Genomic DNA, 11,146 nt, shown 5'->3' on the forward strand with positions numbered 1-11,146 from the left:
TCTCCTTTTGGTGAAATGGGAAGCGAGCAGACCCCCTTCCCCACTGTGTGGTTCCAATGAATAAGAGCTGTCAGAAGTACAGTTGACCTGCTTCAAGTAAATGCAACAATGATGTGCAGTTATAACTTAATGATCTGTTCTAGCACTCTACCGTGCAGTTACTTGTCACTTACTGTAACATCTGACAGTGCTGTACTATAACAATATTCTCTACTGTAAATATTTGTATAGGTGTCCTACATAAGAGCATGGACTAAAATATTTAAGATACAAATAGCATGAAGTCATTTTCTCACCAAGCTTGAGATTAAGCTTCACCGTGCCTTTGGTCTTTAGCTGAAGTCTGTATTTATCCATGCTGTTGAACATCAATCCTCACATCACATATGTTGAACACTTTTAATCACTAGCCACACTTTCTTTGTAGTATTGACAAGACCAATGGAGTGTTTCAAATACAACAGAATCAAAATATTTGAGCGTGTTACGTCTAAGCAATATTACTGAGTCTTCATAGAGAGGTAGGCTACTGCGTGAAGACCTAAGAACCAGACGGAAATGATAAAAACATTCAAACATGACAGGACCCAGATCAGGTGTAGTGGAGCAAAGCAGTGGACAGAGGGAGATTTAAGGATGACAAGAGGATAGGTAACCAAGCGGGACTTAAAGGAGTAGTTCACCCAAAAAAAGACTCAGATTCATGGAGATTCTTTAGTTTTTGTCACATTCCTAAGCCAATAATTTGATGACCGGCGGAAAGATGGTAATGTACCGGAGACTCCGCCGGTCATCAAATTAGTGGCTTAGGAATGAAAAAAAAAAAAAAAGAATTCAAGGCTTCATGGGGTGTGTAATTGATAAAGAATATGTTTTTTGGGGGGTGAACTACTCCTTTAAATATCACAATTTCAGACATATTCCTCCTTTATGAACCATACCATGTTTATCATCAAACGAAAAACCTAAATAATGTTTTGCACTGTTAGGAGGTGCTGAGGTTATTTGTTCAAGGGGACTTAATTCATTTCTGTGACTGGTGGTGGTTGCGTGGTGGTGAGGAGAGGTCCATTTGCTTTGGCATCAACTGAATGTCTTTGTAATGAACGGCACTTAGTCACTGAGCCCAGCGGAAACTCTGAGTCACGCTGGTGCCAGCCTGCTTGCCTCACGTTTCTGTTTTACATGGAAGCTTTTCAATTGCTTACACTCGCCAAGCATTATAACTATAACTAGAGAGCACAGGTCTCCGCCAGGTCAGGTAGGTTAGTGTGGGCCAGAAATGTTTGGAATTCGCCAATCAGGCTGGAATGTGAAAAATCTGATGGATCAGACGGATCCGTCTTGATCACTTGACTAAAGAGATAATATGTACCGATTTGCGTGATGTTTGGACAGCATTTGTAGGAGTAATATGCAAAAATAGGCCTTGTGGTGGTGCTATAAAAGGCAGATGTGAAAAATGCAGGGTGAAGGTTTTTCCTTGGCCTCTAGGGTTAGGGTTAGGGTTACAAAGTTTTACACAGATCAGTGCAGTTATAGGTAAAACACGAATCAGCCTGTTCTAGTGCCAGCATGAGGCTGATTTAAAAAAAATTAAGTGGCATTTCTTCCTCGGCCTAGTGGGAATTTACGTGCAAGATTTCACGGAAATTGCATGCTGTGTGAGGCAATTTTGTTCAAAATGGAGCACTCCTGCAAACTTTGGAAGCCATTCTTAGCCAATCAGGATGGAATATGAAAAATACCGACACGTGTGGACAGTCAGTCCTAAATCAGGTAAGATCGAGCAACGTGTTGTGAGCTTGTAGCTCAGCTATTTTTGGCAAAGAGATTTGGTGTCGATTGGAAAAGAACGCAAGTTAAGTCTGAGTGCCTCTTCCGCTCACTGCATGTTCAAACCATAATCTATGCCCTTCCTAAAAAGCTCTGCATATAAATATAAAAATAGAACCAGCCACCCTTCAGTAGAATAGTTGACAACACCTCTGGATCCCTGTAGATTCTTTCAACAGAAATGTCATCATGCGCACACACAACAAAGTCACACCACTCCAAGCCTGAAGTTAGTAGCTGGCCTTGAACTTGCCAGTAGTAGGCATGCTGTGTTTTCAAGGTATTTGCAGTCCACATAGCTTGGTACATTGGGACACTCGAACTCTACCAAACCAAAAGGTGGGTTCTCTAAAGGGTCAAACACCTTGCCATCAGGGGAGGCTGCAAGCCAGGGAATATCAGGGTGAATCACGAGGCCACACGGGTAGTAGTTGATGTTATTTTTCTTGGCATACTCGATTGCTTCCTCGATCTCCATGTCCAGGCCCCTCTTCATGTCTGCTGTTTGTATGGTGCTGCGTCTGCGTCCGTACATGGCACGACTCTCGGAACCTGGAGGAAGTGGTGCAACAGTTAATATAATCACAGGGCACAATGTGATGCCTTATGAGCTTGTAGATCAGCTAGTTTTGGTATTGTTGTGCAACATTTGATTGAGAAAGTATTAAAAAGGGCTTTCCAAAAAAATGTGTTCTTGGTATTCTAGTAAAAAAATAAAACGGTAATCGTTAATTAAATAATCAATAGTTTTCAGCCATACCTGGAAGAGGTCAGTCTTGGCTTGCGCAGCGTTTTCCACTCCGAACTGACACTCTGCTCTGTTGTTGCTTCCTCAATTTTCTGAGCTGTTGCAAATGAGACTTGAAGAGACTTTATGTGAAATTCTTCATGTTCACTAAAGACAAAGTCTGGTCTGCTCTGCTGGTCTGGTCTCAGTCTGTACTCATTCAGGGGGAGTGGGGGGAACGGTGGAGCATCTTCGTGATGCAGTATCTGGTGTGCTTTCAATGGGGGCTGTTGGTAGGAAAGTACACTTCCCGCCTGGACAGGTCCAAAGCGTGATTCAACCATGGGTTTATCTGCAGACATCCCCATGGTGCAGACTAATGGCCTGGACAGGGGGTCAAAGTTCTGGTATGCCTCTTCAACATTGAGCACAGCGAGGTCAGGGAGAGGTCCAGCAAGAGCCTTGTAGAGTGTGCTTCTGTAACACAGATGAGTGGTGCTAGTTGGTATACTCCACATTTTCTATACTTAAGAACTAAACATGTAATAACATTGGAAAATTATTATTTTATTTACTGAATGACGTTAATAAACTGGTATGTATTGCTAAATATCACAAAAATAATCTTTTCAGTGTTTATCCTTGTCAGTAGTAAAACAGTAGTACATATTTACATACCTAATTCCTCCTTCTGATGTTCTTGTCTTCGATGGCTTGGTGATGATCATTTGGCCAACTGGACCAGGTTTCAGCCCCTATGAGTAAATTCAGGAGTGCTTAGGTCTATGCAAAAATATGACATGATAACCAAAAAATATATATACATTTTGAACTCACCATGGTTCTCGGTTTATGCCACTGTTGCTCCGTCTCAGTGCAGCTGTGTACGGGGGGGACAACTTTTGCACCCGTCTCAGAATAATGAGCTGACTGTAGGAGTAATGCAACAATGTGGTTGCAAAGCGCACTTCCAGCGACACACGAACAATGCTGCCGAGTCATTATGACTGGCTTTGAATGTTTCAGGACAACCTGAAAATGAAAAGAAAAGAAAAAAAAGAAACAAGGGAAAAATAATATTAGAAAAGAAAGATTTAATTTGATTGTTTCAAACCTTGTGAACCCCAAATTGCTCTCGATGAGCAGGTTGGTGCCTTACATGGTTTCCTCCACCATCGGTGTATGAATGTTTGTGTGAATTCAATTGTAAAGCGCTTTGGATAAAAGCGCTATATAAATGCACCATTTACCATTTAGGTAACATGAGACAAACATCAATGATAATGATAACCCAGCAGTAACTTACCTGTTGAAGACTGCTTTGATACTTACCAGCAATTGTAATGATTGAGAAGGCAGACCATGTACAGGCTTTGAACAGAAAACAAGTTAATGAACATGCAAACAACAGAAGAATATGCCATGAACGGGCCATAAACAGATAGCTAGGCCATGAACGGGCCAGGAACACAGGCAGTTGACGAGAGTCAACAACTAACACCACCAGGGCTCCAGAGTGCACCCATTTGGGGAGGACATGCACCCAAAAATCTGTCCAGTGCAACTACAAATTTCACTTGGTCACACCAGTGCACCTTTACTGTACATTCAGCAGGTCTGTCTATGTGTGTGCATCTTCAACAGGGGGTCCAGGAACCCAAAGGGTCCTCAGATTTACTACAGGGGGACTGCCTAATCTTTGTGTGATAGGAACCTTTTTAATTTATTTTTTAGTTTACAATAACCACTTGAACCCCCCCCCCCCATTGGCCAAAAATAGCAGATCTACAAGCTGACAACGCCTCGTTGTGGTGTACCAGTGCAACCAACTAAAACGTTAGCCTGGAGCCCTAACCAAACACCATCCCTAGATTTCACCATACACTTAAATTGTGCGGCTTCTCGTTCTTCTTCAGTGACCTGTAACAACAGGCTCTGATGCTGACTTCTCCTGTCAGCTTGTCTTTATTTGAAACTGTCAGACATAAAATATGACACGATAAACAACATAGATTGACCAAGACTAATTTCTTAGTGTTCATTGTATTCTGTCAACACATATTGAAAAGGAAAGATGAACGTTACTTACCTTCATAGTTGAAGACATAACTGGACACATACAGTCTAAACCCCTTGTCCAATAACGAGGTAGGAGCTTTACTGCTCGCCTTTACCATTCTGTGGACATCAGTCACTTTCATTTTGGGCAGTTCTTCCAAACATCGCGTGTAGAACAGAGACTGAGCCATGGCTGAAATAACAACAGGTTCAACGGGAGATGATCTCTAACAGTGGGTCAGGGGTGAATGGTGCTCAGGTCCCTGTATGCAAAAAAAAGATGTGCATATAGAAACGATTAGATTTTCATAAAGAGAGAGAGTCTTTTGAGAATCACACATAAAGAATGCTGTATTCTTTAGGTACAATGTCTTGCACATAGAGGTGAGGTTTGTGTATTGTAATAACAAGACTAACAATAGTACCACAAGGAACCTACTGTGACTTTTGGCAAGCTGGTAGCTGTCAGTCAGGAGGAGAGACAGGGCGGCACAGTGTAGGTACAACGGGAGATGGTCTCTAACAGTGGGTCAGGGATGAATGGTGCTCAGGTCCCTGTATGCAAAAAAAAGATGTGCATATAGAAACGATTAGATTTTCATAAAGAGAGAGAGTCTTTTGAGAATCACACATAAAGAATGCTGTATTCTTTAGGTACAATGTCTTGCACATAGAGGTGAGGTTTGTGTATTGTAATAACAAGACTAACAATAGTACCACAAGGAACCTACTGTGACTTTTGGTTAATAAGATGGTCAATGCAAGAATTATTTACTTAATTGTTTTTGTATTGATTCCCCCCCCCCCAATTTAACTAGCATAGAAATCAAACCTTTAACAAACAATAAAATAAACCTTATTGTAGTGAACATACCTGTCACCACTGTCCAGTATCTTCTACTGGTGTCTGAACCTGGTATCCTGGTTGTCAGGACTCTCCTTTGCACAGAAACAGGGAGGTTATTCATATTTTAATTCAAAAATGGCAGATCTACAAGATCACAACGCAATGTGACTGGTTGTGTGAGCTTGTAGATAATAAATTTTCACCATGTGTCATACAACCAAGTATAAAGGTATTAAAACTTAACTATGCAATATAACTGTAACCATAATAATAATAATGTACATATCAAAATCAATACATTGATCTAATAATGGCCAAGTGTACACATCATTTTACATCCTATGTCCTCCATCATAAAGTTTAAATGTGTGTCTAACAACGTTATGTTTTTTAAGAACACATAAATCTGCAGTCTGCAGCCTGCAGACAGAGACCATAACATGCTTGTAAGCTACAGGAGACAGTCAGCTAACATAATAAGCTTAGCTTCCCAGATCAGCATAACATGATAAAAGTTATACTGATTATCAAACGAATCCATATGGGAGCCTAACAAACGCAACGGTGACATCAATGAATTGATATGTCTCATATCATGCTCTAATATATATATATATATATATATATATATATATATATATATATATATATATATATATATATATATATATAATAAATGAGAATATTGCAGAAGCTAATAGCTTAGATCAACAGAAAAACGTTCAGAAGCTTCCAGAATATAAAACGTGGGTCTAACAGATGTCACGTTGGAATTAATAGTTATAAGTCTCATTTAATGCCCCATCTAACAGATTGATGTATTGTATTTGGCGGAGCTATAAATGCTAATGTGGCTAAAATAGCAGATTAACAAGCTTGTAGATCTGCTATTTTCCAAAGATTTTTATACATTTGAAAACTTGTTAAACAGGACATTCTGCATAATGAGTAGTACTTTCTACTTTGTACTTTAAGTCAGAGTCCTGCAATCGTTTAACGGGTGAAAACGGGTGTAAAATATACTGACGGGCGGTTCTGAACTAAACGCGGGTAGGCAACATTTTATTGTGAAAATCAGAGCACTGTCTCCGCCCAAACAACGTCACTTGTGTAACTTAACACAGCACAACAGCATGGAGCACGCCGGTCAGTAATCTTAACTCTCAAAAACACATTGAACATCCTGTTAAACCTTCAAATTAAAACCACCTGACATGACGATGTAAACAATGACACATGCGTAGTGCGTATGTGCGCGTGTGGCTAAAGCTCGCCCCTCCGTCTTCACTTGATTTCTGAACGAACCTGACCACTGAATGTAGCTCTATTGTTGAAGGCTGCTATGCTATCCTTTTCAACACATTTCAACACACCTTAATTGAGTGACTGTCTGTAGGCTATTTCCATTTGACTCTGCAAATAATCACGGATAAACGGGCGGACAACAGGTCCATTATTTGACGGGCGGCCGCGGGCGGTTCTGGTTCGTATTTTGAAATAATCACGGCCACGGGTGACGGGTGGGTCTACTCTGCAGATCTGATTATTGACGGGCAGCGCGGGTTCTCAACATTGGACCTGTGCAGGACTCTGCTTTAAGTACATTTTGATACCAACATTTTTGTTCTTTTACTTTTACTGATTTTTTTTAACAGATTATTTCTATATTAGGCCTACAGTATTGATACTTTTACTTAATACGCAAACCCGCTGTAGATTAATTAATTAATTAACACAGCTGTGGTGGTGTTGTTTTTGTTTGAGGCGTAACAAACTAAGCCAAAATGATGATGCTAAAATAGAAGTGAGTATAGCCTCACCTCAGCCTATCGTTATTATTATTATAGGGCAATCCACAATTATTTATACTGGCATGTTGCTTTCACTTTCGTTGGCGAGGCTTTAGTCTACTGTTGTGTAACTGTAGAGAGATGTATGGTAGTCTACTAATGTGAGCTCAGCGCGCTCTGCTGGACAAAATGTATCATTACACCAACTTGCCCCAAAAAAAAAGCAAACCTTTTTTTTTTCTATCGGTCATTTTTTTCATATCGTGAGAAATTTCACGATACGATATGAACAGGTCGATAAGTATCTTGCTGAGAAAAATCTAATTTACAAATTCCAATCTGGTTTCAGAACAAACCACTCCACTGACACATGCCTTCTCTATTTTTATTATTTCTCTATTTGAACGACTCTATCAAACAAGATGTCGACAATGGCAAACATTGCGGCATGGTCATGCTGGACCTCCAGAAGGCCTTTGACACCGTTAATTACTCAATTATGATCGATAAGCTCAAAGCAATAGGTTTTGAAGATACGTCGGTGAGCTGGATGAGTTATATGGATATATATATATGGATTGTTATAGCGAAACGAAGCATAATTCAGAAGGACTATCCAGGCACCAAGACAGGAAAAAAATAATTAAAAAGAGTCTGCTTTCACCTAGTACAGTTTGATTCTATGGTTGACCATACTGTGTGATTTTTGACCACAGAATATGGTTCCATTTTTACACACCGATGCTTCACCAATAAAGAAAAACATCACAGGGATGCAACTGGGACGTATCATCAGTGTTGTAGCCTGGGGTCATAGGGTGTTTCGGGTCTCGCAACATACAACATACACCCTCGCCCAGGTGACCCAGCCAGGGTTGATCAAGCCCCGACTTACGTCCCAGTAGCTACCCACGGTCAGTCCTATAGGGCAAGACAGGGCCACTCAGTCCACTTCTCCGGAAGTACTCTGCCGGGACTTGGGGAGGCTCTGGCACATGGAGGGACTAGGCTCTGTGGGTTGTCTCCTGGCCGGGCTCCTCCTTCGTCTCACCAGGTCCAGGACCTGAGCGCTGCGCCAGATCAGGTGCACCGCCCCGATCCAAACATTTCCTTCTGGCGTGATGGTTCCTTGGGCCGATACCACTAGATTGGGCCGTCTAATGGTATTAGCTCCACTTGCGGTTTGCTGGAATGGAATGGCCCTCCTAAAGGCCTCACCGCGGGTTTGTTGGGCTGCTTCCTCACGGAAGATACAGCCTGGGGCGCTAACCCATACTGCTCCCGGGATGCCGTCTACATTCCGGCTGTCACCAGTCTCTCCTGTGGTCACCAAACTATTCCTGGTTGTCACATAGTCTATTCCTATGAGCCACTATAAATAGAATAACTAATCAAGAAAACAACTGGGACCACCATACCATACTCTGTGGCTAATTGGACACAGAATAAGGTTCTGTCTCCACACACAGATTTACATACACTTACATACTCACCTAAGCACATACACCCATTTCATGCTTACACACTTATACACATACATACAGTACCTACACTCACACGGGCACGTCACTATGTCCAGAGAGAGGCATAATTATTCAAGTCAACTTTGTCTGCTGTACATTGATATTTTTCATTATGATTAAATGTTAGTTGGTATGCTTTATCATAGTAATGTTTTATACTTGTTTAATACCTTATTTTTGAACATCTTTTTAAATGTGGTGACTGTTTTGCACATTTTTGGGCGGTGAAACCGCCCCTATATGTGAGGTTTGGAAATTGCACCCCCCCAACCCTGCGCTGTGATTGGCCACCAGTGTACCCCCCTAACCCTGCACCGTGATTGGCCAATCACAGTCTATTCAGGACTGTGATTGGCTAGTGAAACATGACACATGTGCATAGCCCTATAAATAGGACTATGCACTTAAAAAAAACACATTTATGTTTTTTTTAAAGTTAGGGGTGTACAATGGTTGGTCCACAATATTACTTTTCTTTAAGTGAACTTCCATCACTGTGATGACCACTGTGACCACACCGCCCACTTCACACTGGGTGTGATTTTTAGTTCTTTATCTAAGTTATTCCATAAATTAACCCCCTTTACCGATATACACCTGCCTTTTGTGTTGGTCCTTACACTTCTTGTTTTAAATATACACGTCCCCCTGAGTGAATACTGGGACTCCCTAGCCTCGAACAGCTCCTGCATGCAGGGTGGAAGTATTTTATTATGTGCCTTGTGCATGATTACAGCTGTATTTAGATCCACTAGATCTTTGAGTTTGAGAGTTTTTGTACTGATGAAGAGTGGGTTGGTGGGTGCAAGGTAGATGAGATGAGATGAGAAATACTTTATTATCCCCAAAGGGAAATTGTGGTGTCACAGCAGCACAGTGTAACAATAAATAAGTAAGCAACAGACAAACAAAACACAACGAGACAGATGGACACAACATAGACCAGGGTCGACAACATGCATTTAGGGAGAGTTCTTAGGCATTGTAGAGTCTGATGGCAGTTGGCATGAATGAGAGTCTGTACCGCTCAGTGTGCATGTTCGGGAGGAGAGTGAGCCTCTGGCTGAAGGTGCTCACCCTATCCTGCAGCTCGCCATAGAGTGGATGGGAGGGGTTAGCCAAGATGGAATTTAGTTTGTCCCTAATCCTCCTCTCTGCGACCGACTGCAGCCCTTCCATGCGGAGGCCAACCACAGAGCTGGCCTTCTTTATGATTTTGTTGAGCCTGTTTAGCTCCCTAGCCTTGATGCCCCCACCCCAGCATACCACTGCATAAAATAAAATGCTGGCTACAACAGATTTATAAAACATAGACAATAGCCTACTACACACATTGAAGGACTTGAGCCTCCTCAGGAGGTACAGTCTGCCCTGTCCCTTTTTGTAGACAGCATCTGTATTGTTCTTCCAGTCCAGATCCTTGTTCAGGTGGACGCCCAGGAATTTGTAGGAGTCCACGATCTCCACCTCTTCCCCCTGGATGGTGATGGGTACTGGGGTCCTCCTCTTGCTCCGTCTGGCGTCGATCACCAGCTCTTTTGTCTTCTTTGTGTTCAGCAGAAGGTGGTTATGTTCAGCCCATTTGGTGAAGTTCTCCACCACACCTCTGTACTCATCATTGTCCTCAGTGATGCAGCCCACAATAGAGGAGTCATCTGAAAACTTCTGGAGATGGCATGTTCCAGATCTGAAGCTGAAGTCAGAAGTGTAGATAGTAAACAGAAAGGGTGACAGCACTGTTCCCTGAGGAACTCCGGTGCTACCCATTTCCACCCGGGACTGGCAGCCTTGTAGCCGGACATATTGTGGCCTCAGGGTGAGATAGTTTGTAATCCAGGCCACCATGTTGTGGTCCACCTGCATAGATGTAAGCTTCTCAGCAAGCAGGGGAGGCTGGATGGTGTTAAACGCACTGGAGAAGTCGAAGAACATGATCCTCACCGTGCTCCCCTTCTTCTCCATGTGGGAGTACGCCTTCTGCAGCATGCAGATGATGGCATCCTCCACTCCAACCTTGGCACGGTAAGCGAACTGTAGAGGGTCCAGGGAGTCACTCACCAGAGGCCGTAGGTGCTGCAGAATTAGTCTCTCGAAGGTATTCATGACGTGAGAGGTCAGTACCACTGGCCTGTAGTCATTCAGAGTACTAGGCCGCACTCCTTTAGGTACTGGAACAATGCAGGATGTTTTCCACCGCTCCGGCACCTTCCTCAGTCTCAGCGAGAGGTTGAAGAGATGCTCGAACACAGGTGCCAGCTGTTCTGCACACGTCCTCAGCACCCTAGGACTGATGCCGTCCGGTCCTGCAGACTTGCCCTGGTGTAACCTCTCCAGTTCCTTCTTCACCTGCTCAGAGGTCACAGTC

General features: G+C 42.6%; 1 protein-coding gene across 1 annotated transcript; it reads right to left on the reverse strand.

Moving 5' to 3' along the window:
• Positions 1-2,273: 2,273 nt before the first annotated feature.
• On the reverse strand, positions 2,274-4,201 carry LOC308094135 (uncharacterized protein; the record flags this gene model as incomplete). Its single annotated transcript, XM_080440609.1, has 4 exons — positions 3,401-4,201; positions 3,242-3,318; positions 2,597-3,040; positions 2,274-2,388 (listed from the first exon to the last, which is right to left on the reverse strand). Exons 1-4 carry the CDS (start codon positions 3,563-3,565, stop codon positions 2,274-2,276), a joined length of 801 nt encoding a protein of 266 aa, XP_080296735.1. The 5' UTR covers positions 3,566-4,201.
• Positions 4,202-11,146: the final 6,945 nt, after the last annotated feature.

This window comes from Gymnoscopelus braueri, assembly GCF_963280865.1.
Source record: "Gymnoscopelus braueri genome assembly, chromosome: 2".
Lineage (NCBI taxonomy): Eukaryota > Metazoa > Chordata > Actinopteri > Myctophiformes > Myctophidae > Gymnoscopelus > Gymnoscopelus braueri.